The sequence below is a fragment of the Oncorhynchus nerka genome, linkage group LG24, assembly GCF_034236695.1.
Source record: "Oncorhynchus nerka isolate Pitt River linkage group LG24, Oner_Uvic_2.0, whole genome shotgun sequence".
NCBI classification, from domain to species: Eukaryota; Metazoa; Chordata; class Actinopteri; order Salmoniformes; family Salmonidae; genus Oncorhynchus; species Oncorhynchus nerka.
In genome coordinates, this window is record NC_088419.1 from 36,380,520 (window position 1) to 36,403,705 (window position 23,186).

The window sequence follows — 23,186 nt, forward strand, 5'->3', positions numbered from 1 at the left end:
AGTTTCTCTACTTGTGACGTGTCTGCCATTGAGAATGTAGCTTTTTGGTCGATACAAGAAGCGTAGAGTGCACTTCGAAGCAGATTTTGTTACATTCAGCTACCTGAATTAGACACAGTTTGATCCAACGGTTTTCCTCCGAGTTCTTTGCATCCTGCAGTATTCTAAATCCATACAGCAAGTCTGAGGATTTCCTCAAACTGTTCCTGCTGTTAACGTGGGATTGTTGGGTTGTTCGGTTCAGCGAGGTCCCACAACAGCCAAAGATGCATAAAATAGGCACATAGATATGAATAATTGATATTCTCTTTTCGCCTGCACCAAAATGCAATATTTATGGGGCATTTTAGCCGGAGTTTGTTATTGTTCAGGGTGAAAACATTTAGTCCCATAACAGGATACGCAAAGTAACCAACCATGTTTGTTCCTTTTTTGTGAGATATTTTAGTGTATGGAAAGAATTGAAGTCATTCATTGCAGAATTCTGTCTATCTTCTTAGACTCAAGGGACACAACAGGCGTATTCCACAGCGAATAAAAACATTTGCTTTTAAAGCAACCAAATGACCTTTTGAATTGTGAAATGATTTACAAATAATAAAACTGTGTACCTTTACCAAATATGTGTAAATGCCTAGTTGGACTATTGCCTTCTCTAGTCGAACATGATTGGTTGGTGACTGCTTGTTGAAACAGTGTAAACGGTGTAAACGCTACTATATCCCTCTTATTCCTATGTGTTCTCAGTATAAAGTCCTCTCAGATCTATAATCTTATATCTACGTTGGCGGGGCGGAGGGGTCATACCAGAGAAGAGCGTCCGCGTCACAGGCGGTGGGGTGGCATCTTAATTGGGGAGGACGGTCTCAAAATAATGGCTGGAACGGAATAAATGGAATGCTATTGAACACAACAAACACACGGTTTCCATGTGTTTGATACCACTTCATTCACACTCCATTCCAGCCATTATAATGAGCCGTTCTCCCCTCAGCAGCCTCCTGTGGTCTGAATATATAGGTTTGGTTTGCTCCTAGCAGAACACGGCTAGGTGAAGCCATCTCTCCTTCCTTTCCTTTCCTTTCCTTTCCTTTCCTTTCCTTTCCTTTCCTTTCCTTTCCTTTCCTTTCCTTTCCTTTATTTTACTGAGACACACCCCTCAAGCCTTACAGACACATAACGGGGGCATTTCCTCCTGAAGAATGATCTTTCACGATTGAGGTAATATGAGAAAAATAACAGAAAAAGAGCGCCACCTACTGGTGGTGGACTCCGATAGAGATGCGGGTTTAGATATAGGTGCAACTGTCCCAGTGTCCCGGTAAGAGGACGGAAATTACCATTAAGAGACAGGTGTACAGCACACGTTTATTGCCACACTCAAGACAGGCACACGCACAGCAAACAGGGAGACGACTGATGGGAGTGAATAGTGATAGTAGTTTATGATCAAAGGCACTAAAGTCAGTGAGTCCAGAAGAATGATTGTCCACGTGGAAATGTTCAAATGTGAGTTGATGTGCAGGCAGGAGTGTACAGAGGTTGTCTCAACCTGCCCTCCTGGAAACAACTGAAGATTTGAGAGGCAGAGTGGGGTTCTGCTGCTCCCAGGCTAGACCATTAATTGGCTGACCAGGTCACATGACACAAGTCAGGAGAGAGTTGCCCCTAGCAACTAGAGTTGCCTCTCTGGCCCCTGGAGTTTCCAAGGGCCAGAGGTGTGAAGCCGGGGGATGGTAGCCTCTGCTGGGCTGGAGAGTTTGTGTCTCTGTGTCCCAGGGCCAGAGAAAGGGTTTGAGTGAGGGTTTTCAACAGCCGACCCAAAATGTATGAAGTACATTTTTACCTAAAACCCTCTTGTGAGGATGCGGCTTAGTGTGTCCTCTGTAGCCGCCCTGTGAAGTCCAGTGGTGGTTGTAGGGCACCAAAGGAGGCGGAAGTCCCGCCGCCTCATGTCGCCACCCGTTCAGTGGCAGTGAGAGACCAGGTGCTCACAGTGTCTATGAGGCTGGTCTGTCCAGCAGGAGTCATGGGGGTCCAAGTTGATGGAGGAGGCCATCCCACAGGGGCAGGCCTGGCGTCCTCGGCTGGAACAGGTAATGAGCGCTGGTTAGGTGGTGGCTCTCCCATGGAGCCTGCATGGTCAGCCAGGTCCGGAGGCAGACCCAAATCTGGTCCGGCCGGTGGATCCAAGGCTGGCACTGAATCTGGCGATGTTGTTGGGCACAGAACAGGAGTGGGAGGCGGACCTAAGACTGGAGCTGAGTCAGCTGGTTGGTCCAGGACAGGGCCGGACATTTGACCTAGGATTGGGTCTGGCGATGGGCCCAGGTCAGTGCTGGACTGGTCTTCCAGGACCGCTCTGATGCTGGCAGGTCCAGGAGAGATAGTGAGGGATAAGGGGCTGGATTGGACGCCACCTGCGACTCAGACTGTAAAGTCGGCTTCGATGTCAGATACAGGCCAAGCAGGTCTGCGAGAGCAGAGGATAGTGTAGGGACCAGCACTGGAGTTGATTCTGGGGATGGCTGGTCAAGCAGAGACACTAGCAAGAGTCTGCTGGAGTGTCTGTTAAGTTGCTGGCTCGGGTACCAGCAGCTGTGGATCTGGTCCTGTAGGTTGATTAGGCTGCAGCACTGGCAACGGCTCGACTGACTCAGGTGCTGCTTGTGTTGAACTGGTGCTGCTTGCGGCTGAACTGGCTGGTGGCTGTATCGGCAACCGTGGCACCCAAGCCGTTTGAGGCTGCTGCACTGCCTGGTACACAGTATACGGTTGGTCGATCCTGTGGTACTCAGGGACTTGAGGCGCAGGCCAGGTTTTGGGCTGCTGCCAGTAACCAGGCGGAGGTTGTGGAGCTGGTGAGTGCTAGACTGGAGGGGGTCTCAGGACAACTGCTGCAGGGCCTCTGTGCCTGCATACTGCCGTGAGGTAGAGGTGGTGGTTTAAGAGAGGGTTTTTAACAATAACTTCTAGTCTTCACTGGCCCATTAAAGAAGACCTGAATTATTTGTGCAACTCTGACTGCGTTTTTGTTTGTGGACCTTTGCAAGCGCATAGTCAAACCAAAGTGTGTGGTCCTTTATAGGCCAATGTGGGGTTTCTTGATTGTGTTTGTGTGGAAATAAACAGACACTAGCAATGATCACCTGCCTTCCTATTGTTTCCTTCCTTCAGTGTCCCGCTGCTCTCAACTGTGGCTGAGGATCAGAGTGGTGGTGGTGTCTGTCTCTCTCTGTCTTTGTGTGTGTGTGGCTGCTGTGGGGGAGGTGTTGGTGGGGGTACTCCTCTGGGGCAGCTGCTGCAGGGTCTAATAGAGTGACAGGGGGACATGGGGGGTTATGGACCCCCTCTACCGACAGACGCTAGACCCTGTGCAGGCAGCCAGGCGGTAGGAGTGATTCACCAGAAGAGGGGCTCTGACACCGGACATGCCTAGTTTGGTAAGCCATCTGCCAAAGACTGCAAAATGGAGGGCAATTCCCAACTTGGACAGGCGGAGGGGAAGTGATTGCACACACTATATTGAGCAGTGATTGTTTCACCTAGCTCTTACGCAACGCATGTCATTTATGGCTAGGTCTCTTTAAAGATGCACTTTACTTAACAAAAGGCACATCTCAATATGTGGCATAGGTATGACATGGAATGGCACAAGTTGGGGGGTGGGCATTCCTCTTCTGTACTCTATTGTTCCTAAAGCAAGGGGGAGGCCCGATGACATCAGAGTAAACCCATCAGACCAACTTGAATAGCCGACTCTTGAAAAACATATATATTTTTTACCCTCTTAAGTGTGTGTACATTACTGTATTTATACTTGGGATATTGTTTTTCAACCGGAAAAGTCAACAGCAACAAAAATAGCAGGAGTGCGTGGTTAAACGCAAACCAAACCTGAGATGAAACCATTTTGAGAGACGACATGACATTGCGCTACTTAAGAAACGCTCATACGGGGAGATACGTTTTGCAATCGTCCTTGATTATTGTATTCGTGTTGACATGAGTCAGCACTTCTTTACCTGAACATTTTATACAGTTATCTGTAATTTTCTTTTTATGCAGTTATACTGTAGACATGGGACACATGAACATCATCATAGAGAGATCAACATTTCCAAGGAGAAACATTTGATCATTTTCTTTCAGAGTACACGTTTAAAATTAGATTTGTTGTAGTAGTCTTTTTGGCTTTAATGGATGGCATACTTGTGTAGTACGTTTATAAATGAGTCATTAACGTCATGAGACCCCAACTGGCTGACTTATAGGAGGGCTCAGCATAGTAATGAGCAACATGGCTAGCAAGCAGGAAGCCCTCCAAACATAAGCCCACGTTGGTGATACGTTATGACTTGGCCACAGTCCATCCCTCACATGGTGTCACACTGTAACAATTCCTGTGGTGTAGTGGCCTTGAAACAAAATACCCCCAAGACCAAGCTCATGGGCCCCCAGGCCCCGGTCCTTTCAAAATACCCCTTAGAAATCTCATTCTCATCCCGGTCCTGGGCGTCAAGTCTCCCTCACCAGCACACACTTACTCTGCTATTAATACCTCCTACACAAATACACAATAGAGGCCCCTCGCTGGAGCTCCGCTGTGGGGCTCACAGAGGCAGGCCTTGAGAAGGAGAGAAGGTGTGTGGGTGTGAAACTTCATCCATTATTTGGCTTAAGGTTCATGGACTTGGCATGGTGACAAGGTTAGTCAGGATGGGTCAGACGCTGATTGGGTGACGTAGGAGAACGTTTCTTACAGGCTATACAATGCTTGGGTGTCCATTGGCACAACTACAAGGAGTCTTTGTTAGAGACACATCGAGTAGGAGGAGAATATGTTTCACACAGACAATTATGTTTCTCACAACATACATTGGGTAGCTGTCACTGAAACATGTGCACACATTTCAATGACATACAGAATCTGACTAAGATCACAAAATGGTGTCCTTCAACCTCGTCAAATACACTGCACAAAAATATAAACGCAACATGTAAGGTGTTGGTCTTATGTTTCATGAGCTGAACTAAAAGACCCCCCCTAAAATGTTCCATACACACAAATATGTTTACATCCCTGTTAGTGAGCATTTCTCCTTTGCCAAGATAATCCATCCACCTGACAGGTGTGGCGTATCAAGAAGCTGATTAAACAGCATGATCATTACACAGGTGCACCTTGTGCTGGGGAGATGGCAAGGCCACTCTAAAATGTGCAGTTTTGTCACACGACACAATGCCACAGATGTCTCAAGTTTTGAGGGAGCGTGCAATTGGTATGCTGAAAGTAGGAATGTCCACCAGAGCTGTTTCCAGAGAATTTAATGTTCATTTCTCTACAATAAGTCCCACCTCCAATGTCATTTTTGAGAATTTGGCAGTACTTCCAACCGGCCTCATAATCGCATACCCCGTATAACCACGCCAGCCCAGGACATCCACATCCAGCTTCTTCACCTGCTGGATCGTCTGAGACCAGCCACCCAGACAGCTGATGAAACTGTGGGTGTGCACAAACAAAGAATTTCTGCTCAAACAGAAACCATCTCAGGGAAGCTCGTCTGCTTGCTCGTCATCCTCACCAGGGTCTTGACCTGACTGCAGTTCGGCGTCGTAACTGACTTTAGTGGGCAAATGCTCCCCTTCGATGGCCACTGGCACGCTGGAGAAGTGTGCTTTTCACGGATGAATCCCGGCGTCATGTGGGCGAGCGGTTTGCTGATGTAAATGTAGGGAACAGAGTGCCCCATGGTGGTGGTGGGGTTATGGTATGGGCAGGCATAAGCTATGGACAACGAACACAATTGCATTTTATTTATGGCAATTTGAATGCACAGAGATACCATGATGCATTGTCGTGCCATTAATCCATCGCCGTCACCTCATGTTTCAGCATTATAATGCACAGCCTCATGTCAAAAGAATCTGTATAAGGGCCTCCCGGGTGGCGCAGTGGTCTAAGGCACTGCATCGCAGTCCTAGTTGTGCCACCAGAGTCTCTGGTTTCGAGCCCAGGCTTTGTTGCAGCCGGACGCGACTTGGAGGTCCATGGGGCGACGCACAATTGGCCTAGCGTCGTCCGGGTTAGGGAGGGCTTGGCCGGTAGGGATATCCTTGTCTCATCGCGCACTAGCGACTCCTGTGGCGGGCCGGGCGCAGTGCACGCTGACCAGGTCGCTAGGGGCATGGTGTTTCTCCGACACACTGGTGCGGCTGGCTTCCGAGTTGGATGCGCGCTGTGTTAATTAAGAAGCAGTGCGGCTTGGTTGGGTTGTGTTTTGGAGGACGCATGACTCTCGACCTTCGTCTCTCCCGAGCCCATACGGGAGTTGCAGCGATGAGACAAAATAGTAACTACTAAAAACAATTGGATACCATGAAATTGGAGAGAAAAAAGGGGGTAAAATAAAAAATAAAATAAAAAAATAATAATCTGTATAGAATTCCTGAAAGCTGAACATTTCCCAGTTCTTCCATGGTCTGCATATTCACGAGACATGTCACCCACTGAGCATGTTTGGGATGCTCTGGATTGATGTGTGCTACAATGTTCCAGTTCCTGCCAATATCCAGCAACTTCACAGAGGTGTTGGAAAACCTTCCACAGGCCACAATCAACAGCCTGATCAACTGTATGGGAAGGAGTATGTCATTGTCAAATGGTGGTCACACCAGATACTGACTGGTTTTCTGATCCACACCTCTACTTTTTTTTTATGTCTGTTACCAACAGATCTGTATTCCCAGTCATGTGAAATTCATAGATTAGTGCCTAATTAATTTATTTCAATTGACTGATTTTCTTATATCATTGTAAATAAGAATTTGTTCTTAACTGGCTTGCCTAGTTAAATAAAGGTACCATATATATGTACTGTATATATGAACTGTAACTGAAATTGTTGCATGTCTCATTTCAATTTTCGTTCAGTGTATAAAACAGGAGAGATTATTTCACAGAAAATAATAATGTTCCTTGAGTTTTATCGGGGTTTAAAGTGACGAAAAGTAGCTAACAGCTCTCTAATGTCTCGTCATTGAGCAGAGCGAACAGCGCACAGCATCGTGTGACAGACAGAGAGGAACAGCTAATGGATTTACTAACGGAGGAAGTTATTTCTGATTTCGGGCAGAGCCTCAAATTTGGCAAAAGCAATTGGGCCTAGGTAGGGTAGGGTCTGAACGTCGCGGGCATGGGTAGGGCTCTGTGCTTAAAATTCTAGCCAGGTAATTACAATTTATTTATATATTTCCAAACCTGTGTGCGTGTGTGTGTGTGTGTGTGTGTGTGTGTGTGTGTGTGTGTGTGTGTGTGTGTGTGTGTGAGAGCGAGAGAGAAGGAGAGTGTGTGCATGTTGTGTTTTATTTTTTCCTTGTCAGCCACCCATCTCTTCTTTTCGGCTTCATAAAAAGCTGAGGTCTGGAACTCCTTCCAGGTCATCTCTCTCTCTCTCTCCATTCTTTGGCCTTGGTTCCCTGACCACTCACCCGGAATGTAATTCTGCTGCTCTTTCGATCGCTACATAAATTCATTGTGGAGAACAAACATCAGTTTGGCCGAATCAATGTGGATGGGTAGCCAGGGAATGGCCTTGATACATTAAAAAAAGTGCGTTTGCAGGACACTAATAAACCTATTTGCCTGCCACTCCTGGGAATCCTGCACATACTGCACGTTAAGGCTGTTGGTGCCCTGTTCCAGCTCCAGATGACAAAAACTGCACCCACTCCCCGAGGGTTGCAGGTCTGCCGACTTCATTTTCGTCACACATTTTAATCAGAGACATATCCAATAAAACAAAGACTTGACTTTAAATGTGAATGTACTTTATTGCACACAATAAACTCAGGAAAAAATGCACACATCATTTCCTCAAACTGTACACGTTAAGCAATACCATATTACAATATTATCAATCACACTGATTTGATAGATAGTGTAATAATGTAGATATTTAGAAGGGATATGTGGCCCTAGATATCTCCAATCCTCTAATAAAATGGAGCATGGATAAAATAAACAAGTAATTACCATTTATTTACATTAGAGAGAGAGAGAGAGATGTGTTTTATTTTTCCTTGTCAGCCAATCCATCTCTGCTTTGTCAGTCTTGACAGGCCCGGTGCATGCTGCACTTCTTGATCATTGTCATGAAGCCACATTCGTCCCACTTCCGTTAGAAGTTCAGTATGAGAAAGTGTAGGCTGTATAGAAATAATGATGCTCAAATTGAAAAATCATTCAACTAAATAATGAGGGTTTCTATCATCCTAATCAAGGTGTAGATTACATCTCACATTCCAGTGTTTCAACTTTTAAACAAAGCTGCATGGGATTTCCGTTAATGCGACTCCGTGCAGCCAATGGCATTGTCCGCTTTAGGTATAATGCCAGGAGCCGCATGTGACCAGCTCTAACACAGTTCCTCCTCAGACACCGCCAAAACAACAGCTATGCAGATGTCGACTAAAGCGGACCTGATTGAACAGAGCCTTAAAGAAGGGAGAGTATACGTGTGTGTGATAATTACCTGTATCACCTGTCGTGGTCAGTGTAACAGGTGCAGGGGCAGACGACAGCAGCTCTGAGGGCTGTGGTTGAGTTGGTAGGGGTATCAGATCTACAGGAGAGAGGCACAATTTAAGTGGGTGTGTGTGTGTGTGTGTGTGTTAATTACCTGGACCACATCACACTTCAGGCCTGGAAACGCTCTGTTACCCACCGAGCCTGGTTGATAGATATGAACGATAGAAACAATATTATTTTAAATGACAAAGCCTTGACTACTCACTAACCTATATTAAGTATGTGTGTGTGTGTGTGTGTATTGGGCAACCACGCAGCAGACTTCATTTTTACAGTTGCTCATTGGACTTGCACTTGCAATCTGTAGTGTGTGTGCGTGTCTCTGTGTTATTGTGACTCAGAAGTGTGTCAACCTTGTAGTAGGACATTCAGTGATTAGCTTTGGAAACAATTACTATCAACAGTGTACAGTAAAAACGATATCAAACATTCAGATCTGGATTGACAGGTAGGTTTAATCATGCGAAGTTAGTCTACACTCAAGTTGAATAAAGGATGCAGGACCTGAGCCTTAGGACCATGCCTCAGGACTACCTGGCCTGACAACCCCTGTCCCCAGTCCACCTGGTCGTGCTGCTGATGCAGTCTCTGCGGTTACGGAACCCTGGACGTGCCACCTTGTCCCGGACCTGCTGTTTTAACCCCCCCCCCCTCTACCAGACCCGCTGCATCAACCTCTAAATGCTTGGCTATGGAAAGTCAACGGGCGTTTACTGAAGCATTGCACACTCTATAACCACTGTAATTATTATTTGACCCCGCTGGTCATAGATGAACATTTAAACATCTTACAGAATGATCTAGCCGAAATGGCTGTACTCTTTTATAATTTCCACCAGCACAGCCAGAAGAGGACTGGCCACCCCTTGGAGCCTGGCTCCTCTTTAGGTTTCTTCCTAGGTTTCTGCCTTTCTAGGGAGTTTTTCCTAGCCACTGTGCTTCTACTGTATATCTGCATTGTTGGCTTTTTGGTGTTTTAGTCTTTAATGTAAAGTTAATTGTATGGATTGATTGCCTGTATATGCTTCTATTCATGTCAGTAACTCTAAATCTAAATATGACTTTGGAAGGAATAGGAAATTGTACCTTAAGCCAACACTTTTTCCTGGTCTTTCCTGCTGGGGACAGGGAGCTGCAGGTTTGGAAATTAGGAATATTAACAATAATTAGTGCCCACATTTATGAATGATATTCAATTTTGATTGAGAATTGCTTATGATCTACAACACATATTTAGAAGCAAGTTACAATGCAACGTTTTGTTAGCACAGACTGGAATAGGTTCTGGAATTCATCCGATGGCATTTCTGAGCATTCAACATCAGTCACCAGCTTCATCATTAAGTGCATCGACAACGTCGTCCACACAGTGACCGTGCTTACATATCCCAACCGGAAGCCATGGATTAGAGGCAACAGCTGCAACTGAGCTAAAGGCTAGAGCTGCCGCTTTCAAGAAGCGGGACACAAACTCAGACACTTATAAGAAATCCTGCTATGCCCTCAGACGAACCATCACTTCGAGCCAGAAGTGTATAGCGGTTGCAAGTTCGAATCCAGCGATAGTGTCACGCCCTGATCTGTTTCACCTGTCCTTGGGCTTGTCTCCACCCCCCTCCAGGTGTCGCCCATCTTCCCAATTATCCACTGTGTATTTATACCTGTGTTTTCTGTCTGTCTGTTGCTAGTTCGTCTTGTTTGTTCAAGCCTACCAGCATTTTGTCTCAGCGCCTGGTTTTCCCTAGTCTCTCTTTTCTCGTCCTCTTGGTTTTTGACCTTTGCCTGTTCTGACCCTGTACCCACCCTCCTGACCACTGCCTGTCCTGACCCTGTACCCACCCTCCTGACCACTGCCTGTCTCTGACCCTGTACCCGCCCGGCTGACCACTGCCTGTCTTTGACCCTGAGCCTGCCTGCCGTCCTGTGCCTTTGCTCCACCTCTGGATTACCGACCTCTGGCTGACCTGACCCTAAGCCTGCCTGCCATCCTGTACCTTGGCCTCTGCTCTGGATTATTGACCCCTGCCTGCCTTGACCTGTCGTTTTCCTGCCCCTGTGGTTATAATAAACATTGTTACTTCACACAGTCTGCACTTGGGTCTTACATTGATTCCTGACAGATAGAAAGTTTATTTTTGATTTTTTTGTCTTAAATCTATCCAAACCTTAACCCTTACCGTAACTATTTGGAGTTAATGCCTAACATTAAGAAATTGGAGTTATGGCCTGAACTTAACCTTAAACACTTCGAAATTTGACATTTGAGAAACATAATTCTGACATGAGACTGTGAGAGCTGGTAGCGAAATTCATGCCCATGCGGGGCTATACTCTGTGGGCTCAGACAAAGTGCATTGCTCAGCAGGTCTGAAACGACACTGGAGTATAAACAGTGCAGATGATGTCAAAACCTCTGTGGGTGGCTGAATCTTAAAGGTTTATCCCTTTTTTGTTAACCCGCGAAGAAGCAATGTGAAGCTTAGTGCTCACGGCCCTCTGTAATCGCAGCACATTAAATATGCAGACAGAAGAACCATGCCTCCGTGACAATTATGCTGAGAGGACCTTTTAAATAGTCTCTGCTGTGTGTGTGTGTGTGTGTGTGTGTGTGTGTGTGTGTGTGTGTGTGTGTGTGTGTGTGTGTGTGTGTATGCATGCATGTTAGTGTCAGAGAGGCACTTTAAAGAACTAGTGTGAATCAGTCATTTTAAAGAGGGGGTTAGAGTTACTAAGTGTGCGCATGCAGTGTCAGGTAAAACTGTAGAAATGCAAGTGGCACTTTAAACTAAGCTATAGTTTGACTATTTGCACGAGCAAATAGCTCAGTTTCAAAATGATAGTGATCAATATAGTGATACCCGAGCCCTGCCCGTACCCTAGTTATTGATTCAAACCCGATTCATAATGTCGGGGCCCGTTGGGCTCGGTTCGGGTAGCAGAGCTCTGCCACAGAGCGCTTGCCAGCCTATCGCCGATGCTGTCAGTGTGATACATTTTCCCAGCTCATAATAAATACATCAGTCCCACTTTCCCATTCGCCTGAAGTTATTTTAGAACCTTCTTGCAGCTTCATGCAGCGCTGCTAGACCAATGGCTGATGGGAACAGGATGGGAGAGCCTGAGAGATGGTTGGTCGGTACTCCTCCCTCCCTCCTCTGTCAGACATGAACTGGTTACTGTGTAAACATGAAGGACTTAAAAGGCTTTTAGGGCACTGAGGCGTCAGACAGCCAAATGGAGGGATGCATGAGATGGGATGTACTGTTTGTCATCAATACAACAGTAGACCGACTGTACATGGTCTGTATGTGAAAGAGATGCACAAACTCAATCTAGAACTACGTAGCTATACTGAGTGCACAAAACATTAGGAACACCATCCTACTATTGAGTTGCACCCCGTTTTGACCTGAACAGCCCTCAATTCATCGGGGCATGGACTCTACAAGGTGTCGAAAGAGTTCCACAGGGATGCTGGTCCGTGTTGGCTCCAATATTTCCCACAGTTGTGTCAAGTTGGATGGATGTCCTTTGGGTGGTGGACCTTTCTTGATACACATGGGAAGCGGTTTGAAAAACCCAGCAGCGTTGCAGTTCTGGACACACTCAAACCGGTGCGCCTGGCACCTACTACCATACCCTTTGAATGGCACACATACACAATCCATTTCTCAATCCTTTAAAAAATATACATTTCACCCGTCCCCTCCCCAATTGAAGTCAATTGAACAAGTGATCATAGCTTTCACCTGGTCAGTCTGTCATGGAAAGAGGGACAACTAGTTAGTTGTCCAACCGAATGTATTCAACTGAAATGTGTCTTCTGCATTTAACCCAACCCCTCTGAATCAGAGAGGTGCGGGGAGCTGCCTTAATCGACGTCCATGTCTTTGGCACCGTGGGTTAATTGCCTTGTTCAGAAAGACAGATTTTTACCTTATCAGCTCAAGAGATTCGATCCAGCAACCTTCTGGTTGCTTTTGTACAGTGTAAATCTATCCTTACCGCTCTCCCTTTAGTAAACTCTTTCTCTCCATAAAGATCCACCGTGAACTTTCTCGACCTTCAGTCTCTTGACTGTCCATCTACTCATGATGATGAGCCTAATTACGTTCTTTAAATGTAATTTTATAGCTTTTTTTATTGTTGATTTACAGCGCTATTAGGTCCTTTATGTAATAAATAGCACTGTAAAAGTGATATAAATCACGATTATCTATCCAATCCTAACAGGTCTCTCCATAGGGTTGATGCTCTCGGTCTACTATAAAGCTATCTAATCCAAGAGGGGCTATTACTGCTAGGATTAGATCCCATGTCTCCATACACCAGACGCATGTCAGAGATTATTCCACAGCGCTGTAATCACTACATGACCTCTCAAACAAGGTTCTGAGGACTCTGATAACATTCTGAGTAGTAGGAAGATGCATTTAATGTACATCTGTGTGTTTCAGAAACCAAAGAAACAGTTGTGTGAGGGTAAATCCATGGTTCAGCGTAGCATCCTCCGTGTTTTTTTTGCCGTTGGTCAATTGAGCCTATATTGAGGTATTTTGAGATATTTTTACGTGGACAGGGAACTCCAAAAATATCTGACCTCCATTACTTGAATTGGAATTTTACTTTCGGGTGCCTCAGTAAAGACCAAAATGTTTCATTTAGGGAGATTTCAATTTAGATACCCATAATGACCTAAATTCACCCCTCTCCCAATCCCTTCCCACATCCCCATAGCGTGATGGCAGGGAGTGCAAACAACTCACCCACAAGCGATATGGATGTTTCTACACAAATGAACTGCTCTAACAAGCTTGGACAAAACTGCTATTATTGATTAGCATATACAGTAGAACTGCATACAATATAATACTGTATATACTTCACATCACATAAAATCTCTTGAAATTCTTAAAGAAACGGCTTGAATCTTGAATGGTTTTAAGAGAATAAATAATCCCTTTAATCCATACTCTGCAAATCCCTAACACACGCATCTCTCCACAAACGCCGCGGGCGGCAGAGCAAAGACGCACACACGGAAAATGGCGGACGGAAGACAGGGTGGTGCGGCAGGTGCCGCTTCTCATTCGAATGCTGTAATTTTATCTAAACCATCAGGTGTACGCCGACCCCAGCTAAGTAACTCACGCAAAGAGTTAAAGCGCAATTATGTGTTTTATCTCCAGTACTCTCCCATGATTGTCAGTTATGTAGCTGCTCTACTGATAATCTCAGTGCGTCCTTGCTGGGATGACACAATCAGTCTACTACCGGAGAATATCAACACCAAACACATTGGTTCACCGTTCCACGGGAGAGGACAGTACACAGCATACCATAATGTTCTGAATAATGGCCAAGTCTACCTCGCTCCTTATTCTACTGAACCGCTTAGGCGTAACAAACACAAGTCCAACATTTATCGGAAACTGTTAAACTACCTGTTCACTACCCTCCTGCTCTCCGGGGATGTACAACTCAACCCTGGGCCCAATATCACCGAGCCAGTGATACGCACCGGAGTGGAGAGCGGTGGAGGGCCTCGTCCACTGGTCGTCGCCGCTGTGGAAGTGGGTGAGTGCTATGGTCCTATGGTTTCTCTCGACTCACCCGGCTCCAGGATAGATTTTGACTCTTCAAACATACCAGAGTCGCTATATGCGATCCCTGACTCTACTTCTGGTACGCAAGCTATTTTAATTAGTTCCCCGCATCCAGTGCAGGCGGGAGGGATTGTTAATTGCGCTACCGAACTGCCCCTAATCAAAACGAAACAAAACGGCCTAAACCCAGCCGTCAGAAAACACAGAAAATTTAACTTTTTTCAATGTGTCAATCACTCTCGAGTCATCTGGGACCCACGAGCTAAGCCCAAGGGACTACTAGGGGGGCACTTGAACATTCGTAGTGTCATTCCAAAAAGTGATCAAATTCAACATCTACTCACAGACTCCAACCTTGACTTTCTCTGCCTCTCAGAGACATGGCTCCATAAACACTCTCCATATGCTGCTTTGATTGTGCCTGGCTACAATGTTTTCAGGAGAGACAGGATTGAAGGAAGAGGAGGGGTGTGATGATTTACATTAAAGAACATATCCGATGTAAACAAATTGAGTGGTCATGTGATAATGAACTAGAATGTATCGGCCTGAACGTTACACTGTCTCCCCAAATGTCTTTTACCCTCATTGGAATGTATAGGCCACCTTCCACCAAAAGTGTGTTTTTTGATCAGTTTAATACCATGCTTAGGGAATGTGATTTTGGGAAAGAGGTCATCTTTAATGGGAGATTTTAACATTAATTATGAAGACAAGTGTTGTAGGAAAACGCTCAAACGGATCACTAATACCTTTGACCTTACACAGCTAGTTAAAGGGCCAACCAGGGTGACTTGTTGCTCTAAAACACAGATTGATTTGGTGTTCAGTAATAAACCAGAGAGAGTGACTAAATCATTCAATATGGTTACTGGGCTGTCTGATCATAATCTGACACTTCTAGCCAGAAAGCTGTCTAAGAGCAGGTTTAACCTCTCTACTGTTAGAAAGCCGGATCAACTCAGAATACCTAAGAGTGAATTAAACTATTTTGAAAAAGCAATTAAGGGAATAAACTGGAATGGTCTCTTGTCCTATACAGACGTGGAAGCTGATAGTCAGGTTTTTCTATCCACAATCCAGACTACAATAAATGGCTTCCTAAAGAAAATCAAATCCAAACCTGGCCAAAAGAGCACTCTTCCTTGGCTAAATGGAGAAATCTGGAAATTGATGAAAGAACGAGATTATGCTCTAAAAATAGCCCTAAAATCTAAATTAGAGCATGACAGACGTAGGTTTACCATGTTGAGAAATAAGGTGATAAAAGAAATCAGACAGGCCAAGGCAAACTTTTTATTAACATAATTGGTGAAGCAAAGGGAAATTCTAAATTGATATGGGAGAATCTAAAAAGTTAACAGGGAAAGACCATAGTAACACTGCAAAAAGACTAGAAATCATGGTGAATAACAATCTAACACAGGATGCAGTTGAAATAGCAACAGCCTTCAATTGCTACTTTATTGACTCTGTCAGGTTACTGACACAGAACCCCTCCACTGATTTCTTGGGCTCAGTGCTAGTGAATGACACTCAACCTGTCTTCATCATAAGGGAGGTTTCTGAGTCAAAGGTGAACAAGGTGATTAGCTCACTAAAGAACTCTAAAGCCAAAGATGTGTTTGGGATGGACTCTACCTTTCTTAAAAACTACAAAGAGTCACTCATTGGCCCCATTACTAAGGTCACCAACACATCTATTGGTCTCGGTGTGTTTCCAAGGGTATGGAAGTCGGCCATAATAACGGCCATCTTTAAATCAGGCGACCCTGCTGACGTGAGTAACTACAGGCCCATTAGTATACTACCTGTGGTGTCAAAGGTTGTTGAAAAGTGTGTAGCAGAACAACTGATTGCCCACCTCAACAACAGCCCCTTCACATTACACTCCATGCAGTTTGGCTTCAGAGCGAAACACTCCACAGAAACGGCCAACTGCTTTCTTCTGGAAATGTGAAGTCCAAGATGGACAAAGGGGGTGCTGTTGGGGCTGTGTTTCTGGACCTAAGGAAGGCTTTTGATACTGTTAACCATGAGATTCTCATCACAAAATTGTCCAAGTTCAACTTTTCCCCTGATGCCTTGAGATGGATGAAATCATACCTTGAAGGCAGAACTCAGTGTGTCAGAGTGAGCAATGAGCTGTCGCCCACTCGTAGCTATGATGTGGGCGTGCCCCAAGGGTCAATACTGGGGCCCCTCCTATTCAGCCTGTACATTAATGATCTGCCTTCTGTCTGTACTGGGTCTGAAGTTCAAATGTATGCAGATGATACAGTGATATATGTGCATGCAAAGAGCAAACAACAAGCTGTACAAGAACTCACTACTGTAATGGTCCAGGTTACAAAGTGGCTCAGTGACTCGTGTTTGCATCTCAATGTGAAAAAACTGTTTGCATGTTCTTCACAAAGAGGGCAACAGATGCTACTGAGCCAGATGTCTATGTGTCAGGGGAGAAGCTCCAGGTGGTATCCGATTTTAAGTACCTTGGCATCATACTTGATTCCAACCTCTCTTTTAAAAAGCATGTGAAAAAGGTAATTCAAATAACTAAATTCAATCTAGCTAATTTCCGATTTATACGAAATTGTTTGACTACAGAGGTAGCAAAACTGTACTTCAAATCTATGATACTCCCCCACTTAACATACTGCTTGACTAGTTGGGCCCAAGCTTGCTGTACAACATTAAAACCTATTCAGTCTGTCTACAAACAGGCTCTCAAAGTGCTTGACAGGAAGCCCAATAGCCATCATCATTGTCACATCCTTAGAAAGCATGAGCTCTTGAGTTGGGAAAATCTTGTGCAATACACCGACGCATGTCTTGTATTCAAGATCCTTAATTAATGGCCTGGCTCCCCTCCACTCAATATTTTTGTTAAACAGAAAACCCAGACATATGGCAGCAGATCCACAAGGTCTGCCATGAGAGGTGACTGTATAGTTCCCCTAAGGAAAAGCACCTTTAGTAAATCTGCATTCTCTGTGAGAGCTTCCCATGTCTGGAATACACTGCCATCAGACACACATAACTGCACCACATATCACACTTTCACAAAATGCTTGAAGACCTGGCTAAAGGTCAATCAGATTTGTGAACATGGTCCCTAGCTGTGTGTTGCCGCTTTCCATGTTGTCTGTAGCTTGTGAGGTGTGGAAACACTTTGTTGCTTTTATGAATTTTGTCTTGCTGCTTTTTGTTCTATGTTGCTCTGTCTGTATGCTATGTCTTGCTTGTCCTATGTTGCTATGTCTTGCTTGTTCTATGGTGCTATTGTCTATATTGTAATTGTTTTTAATAACCTGCCCAGGGACTGCGGTTGAAAATTAGCCGGCTGGCTAAAACCGGCACTTTTACTGAAACGTTGATTAATGTGCACTGTCCCTGTAAAAATAAACTAAACTAAAACAGGTCAATAAGCTTTTTATCTTGTCACAACACGGACACCCAGTTAGAGATAACCTTTACATCAGGTTTAAAGACAGTTCAAAAGCATCCAGTGAGTACACATTTATAAATAAGTAAGATGTGTTATCGAAAATGGCATTCTAACTGATAATCCAACAAGTGATCAAAAAACAGCAATAATTCACATTAAAACCTAACTCTGGATTTCATGTACCATGTTAAAACTAGTTTATTCCCACACTGACACGTCTCCACATTACACCGTTTATCAGAAGTCAGATGCTCCTTCTCCTCAAAGTGCATCTCAACTAACCAAAACAGAGACATGACGCCATCTTGTGTGAAGAAGTGGTACTGCGAAACCATAATGAAATGACCTGCCGAGTAAGTGTGATCAGATGGCATCGATCCTGTCATGGCATCGAACCATGCCTACCCTCAGTGCCAAATTAAATATTTTCCAGCTATAACCAAATAGCAACATAATGATATGGCCAGCCAGAGTATTGCATTGAAGACATTTTTATTAGTGTATACTTCATGTGTGTGAAACAGAAGAACTGATTGCTGTTGTACTTACATATTAATAAGTTATTTACAAATATTGCATTGAAGACATTTTTATTAGTGTATACTTCATGTGTGTGAAACAGAAGAACTGACTGCTGTTGTACTTGCATATTAATAAGTTATTTACAAATACAGTGCCTTCAGAAAGTATTCACACCCCTAGACTTTTCCCCACATTTAGTTGTGTTGCGGCCTGAATCACATGGGTTCGGATTTATTTGTATTTTTATCAATGTTGAATTCAGGCTGTATCAACAAATTTTGTAATAAGTCAAGGGTTATGAATACATTCTGAGGGCACTGTGAATACCAGTATGCGATGCGATAGGCAGATTGTTAGCATCAACTAATACACCACACATAATTACATTAGTACAAACTCAGTGAACCATATAACGCCATCTATAATAGAAGTCACGAAAAGAAACACAAGAAAACATGTACTTTTTCATCAGGATGAACATGTTCTGCAATCCAAAAAGCTCATGTTGGAGAATAGAGGAGCATGGCAAGGTAAGTAGCCAAAATAACATGTGAGTGTGTGGAGATCTGTTAATAGTCCATAAACAGTAGATGACGGTCCCAAGTCTTTTACCTGTGGATTTGCAGGTGTGTCTTCAAATGACCTGCCTGGGTGAAAGACTTCCCACACACTGTACACTGAAATGGCCTCTGGCCTGTGTGGATAACATAGTGTCTTTTCAATTTCGAGGGAGCCTCGAAGCTTTTGAAACAGATGGCGCACTGATACGAGCTCGCCTGTCTCTCTTTCTCTAAATGTCTCGGAGAACACCTGTGGTGATTCAGTTTCCTCTTGGTGGTAAAACACTGACTACAGCCTGCACAGACGTGAAGGTCGTTGGGAGGTTCTGACTTATATGGAACATTCAACTCTGACCTAAGGCCACCCTCTAACCCGCCCTCCTCTTTAGCACCGTATTGTGAATTAGGTCTATCCTCCAGATACGGAACATGTTGGTTAGCAATAGGATATGCCTGTTTGTTTTTGGTGGTTTCTTGGTGATATGGATAAGGGCTTAACCAGTTAGGAAGCTGGGGGTGGTTTTGCTGCCCATAATATTCATGCGAGGGAAACTTTTCCACATGTTTCTCCTCAGCAATATTCCAGTTATTCTCGGACTTCATGCTTTTCACGTCTTCTGACTTTTCAGGGGTTGGGGTTGGTTCATGCTTTCTGTGGATTTCTGTTGATTGGTTTGCACTTTCTGTTAAACAGAAGTGATTGTATGATTCACCACCATGACCATTTTGTCTGTAATTTCCAAAACCTTGACTTGGGCCTGGTTCATCTTGATGAAGACCTGCTGCAAAGATGTGTCCCTCCGAAACAGTCCCATCCTCTAGGGGAATAATGTCCAGTTGAGCCAAGTTGATGTTCCTCTGTTGCTCATCCCCATGCAGTGTGGCCTTATTATAGTGGACCTTCGTGTGAGACTGTAGATGGCAGAGTTGTCTGAAGGACTTACTACAGACGGTACATCTGAAAGGCTTGATGCCCATGTGGACTAATAGATGTCGGGAGAGTTTAGAAGGATAGTCAAACTTCTTCAGACAGGCCATGCACTGGCACACCCCTGATTTCCTAGATGCAACAGGAAGCAGTGTTTGGCTGTCGACGCCATTTGTTGGGGGGCAGTTGAATTGAGCTAGAGGGACAGCAGAGAGACCACTGCCACTCGATAAAGTATTTTCACTTCTATTACGGAAGACTACGTCCTTTCCATTTGAACATGGGGTCCTTTTCAGTCTTGATACAGACTTGGTCTGCCTGTCTTCATTATGACTAATAGAGGGTTGAGCCTCTTTCCCTTGTTCATGAACAGACTGGTGCACCTTCAGATGGGCTTTTTGTCTAAACGTTTTGGGACAAGTGGGGCACTGATAGGACCTTTGTCCTGTGTGAACCAGGGAATGCCGCTGTAGCTTGGATGGAGCGCCAAAGCGCTTTGAACAAACTGGGCAACAATAGCGCCCTCTGCCATGGATTGTGGGTTTCTTTTGTAAGATGCAATTCCTTTGTTTAGATTGGCCTATTAGTGAATGGTGTGTCGGTGTGCTGTCAAATACATCACTGGTCTTCTTGTAGTCTGTCTCATGTCCTTGTCTGAGAGATACTGGCTCTGCTGAAGACTTCCTGTCTGTGGCAGTGTCCAGTCCAGGTAGCAGCATCTCACTGGGGTTCCATGCAGGTTGTTGAGCACCATAGTTGGAGAGACTGTCAGTGGAGCAATGATTGAAGGTAGGTCTGACAGGTAAAACATACTGGCTTAGGAAACAATCAACTTCATTGAGGCCTCTGCTGGCTTCCCGAGGTTGAGAAACTTGGTCTAAATGTTCACTTTGATTTCTCTTCACCGCAGAAACAGGCTTGTTCTTTAATATAATATCCCCTGGTTGGTCGGGTGTATCTTCTACTCTTTTCGAAAAATTGTCACTTTTTATGTGGTGGGCCTTCATGTGAGTCTGTAGATGGCAGAGCTGCCTGAAGGACTTACTACAGACGGTGCATCCGAAAGGCTTAATGCCCATGTGGACCAACAGATGTCGGGAGAGTTTGGAGGGATAGTCAAACTTCTTCAGGCATATCATGCACTGATTTTCCCTTACCTTACGCGTGCTTGTATGTGTGTGGTCTGTGCGATTAGACACAGGCGACTTGTTTCTGTTGTCTGAGGAGCGAGTGAGGTCAATGTGCTCCTGTGATGCATGTTTTGCACCATCATGCAATATTTCCGACAAGTTGTATAAACCTTCAACTACATCTAGTTGTCTCTTACCATTCAGCTCTGTGTTGTACGTTATAGAACTTTTAGAGTTTTGGAAATATACTTTGGAAGCACAATTATTTTGAGGGGGAAGGTAGGCCTTACTTGTATTATTTAACTTACGAGGGTGCACAGCAGTCTCTGAAACTTTATGAGTTTGTTGGTGGACTATCAAATGTCTCTTCTGTTTAAATCTCCTTCCACACATGATACATGGATAGTTCCTTGGCCAGGTTTTTGACCGCTGGGGTTGGGAAATAGATTTGAGACTTTGTCGTGGTAGTGAAGAGTTCCGCGACTTGGCGACCCCAGAGTGAATGCTGTAGTGTACCTTTAGATGGGCCAGCTGCCTAAAAGCACGCCGGCATAGGTAGCACTGAAATGGTTTCTGGCCTGTGTGAATCAGGCAGTGCCTCTTTAATTTGGACGGGGCGCTGAAGCACTTAAAGCACTCAGGGCATTTATGAGAGTTTGAATTCTCAATTATTTTTGTACGTTTGGCCATTGTTTCATCTCTGGAGGATCTATCCTCATGCAGTGTCTGTTTCTCAGGTTCACTCCAGTCATCGTGGTTCCTCATTGCCTCGTCTTTTGTGTGCTGCTTCTCAAACCTCTCGACCGCAGAGTGTAGGGGATTGAGTTCAGCGGTGCAGCGAGAGGAACAGAGAGATTTTTCCTCAACTCTGTCGACAGGTGCAGTTGGACTGATGCCCACCTCCAATGTGCCCTCTGCACCAAATGTGTCCAAGGAGCCTGTCTGCAAACATGCATTTGAGTTATCTATCTTTATAGGAGGGTCATTTTCATATCCACTTGGATGCAAGCTAGACTTTACATTGCTCTTCCGTTCAATATGTTTTGGATAAAGGTGTGTGTTAATATGGAGTTTCAGGTGTGCTAGTTGCCTAAATGCCTTTTCACAGAGGTGACACACAAATGGTCTTTGTCCTGTGTGCGAAAGGATGTGCCTCTGTAGTTTGGATGGAGCAGAAAAGCATTTCAAGCATGTGACACACTGATAATTCTTGCTTTGTGGCGTCTTCTCCATAACGCCAAAGGCCTCCTGTGTTCCATGATGCCTGGCTAGCATTGTGTCCACTAACAATATAGTATTATTTCCACTCGTAGGATGTTATCCTTCTAGTTCCTCTGTTGTACAGCCCAGCTGCCAATATGGGAGGACAACATCTGTAGTGAACAAATCATTTAGTCATTTACAAATAAAATATTATAGTATTTGTAAACTAAATTGCCAACACGGGCTACCTTTATATGCAATAAATTATATCGAACAGAAAACAATTTTAAACATTCGCTAGCCATGTGAGACGAGATTCCCTAAAATCATTTCACTTCGATACAGGTACGACCGGAAGTGACTTTTAGTTGCAGGATAGGAGAACATTTTAGCTAACACAAGCCTTTTCCTAACCTTAACCTAAGTCTCCTAATCTGCCACGTTAATTATCCTAACCTGCTGAGTAAATTATACGAACCTACGGAAAAGTAATTTCCGGTCGTAGCTGTACTCCCTCTAGTAGGAACCTGCTCTTAGGGAATCCCAACATGGTTGCTTTTGAAACAGCTAACGTTAACTTAGCTAGCTACTGAAACATGTATGAAACACAATTCATTGATTCGACTCATTTCTGCCAACTCACCATATGGCAACCTTTATAAATTGCTAAATCACGTCTAACGAACTAATAATTAAGTAATAAATACCGTTATTATTTTTAATAAACAAAGAATTAGCTTGCTATATGAGCTAACACTTCCACCTTCCCCAAAACAAGCTTTCAACTACCGTCCATGATAAGTGCACGGGCGGAAACGTATTCGCCATTATTTGTTCCCAGTCGTTTTATTCGATTAAATTAAAAACTATTTCATATAATACAATATAAGCAAAAGAAGAACAACCTAACAGGAAGGCTTTAAACACTCTCGACCACATCGCTCATAAAGGACAGTTTTAACTCAGAAAGACAGACAGTGGCTGTCCCCAAGTTTTTTTTCTGTTGAGGAAGCACAATAAAAATATTCAGTAGCCTAATCTGATTTACTCCTGTTACTATTATTATTTTATTATTTTTTATGTATAAAAAAAAAAATCGAATACAGATCAACCATTTACATTCTTACATCATACAAAACAGAACGCAGGTATTAATGAGAAAATACTGGAAAAACAAAAAACAAAAAGATAAATAA

General features: G+C 44.2%; 1 protein-coding gene across 2 annotated transcripts; it reads right to left on the minus strand.

Annotated features, from left to right (window-relative positions):
- Nucleotides 1-18,220: 18,220 nt before the first annotated feature.
- On the minus strand, nucleotides 18,221-22,773 carry LOC115107926 (zinc finger protein 770-like). Of its 2 annotated transcripts, none has more exons than XM_029631700.2 (2): nucleotides 22,698-22,773; nucleotides 18,221-22,160 (listed from the first exon to the last, which is right to left on the minus strand). In XM_029631700.2, exon 2 carries the CDS (start codon nucleotides 22,060-22,062, stop codon nucleotides 18,778-18,780), a length of 3,285 nt encoding a protein of 1,094 aa, XP_029487560.2. In that variant the 5' UTR covers nucleotides 22,063-22,160; nucleotides 22,698-22,773; the 3' UTR covers nucleotides 18,221-18,777. The 2 variants fall into 2 exon arrangements, with proteins under 2 accessions (XP_029487560.2, XP_029487559.2); XM_029631699.2 differs by having other exon boundaries at nucleotides 22,634-22,763.
- Between the last annotated feature and the right edge of the window lie 413 nt (nucleotides 22,774-23,186).

Coding starts and splice junctions, on each gene's coding strand:
- LOC115107926 (XM_029631700.2), bottom strand. CDS start 22,062: ATGCTAGCCAGGCATCATGGAACACAGGAGGCCTTTGGCGTTATGGAG.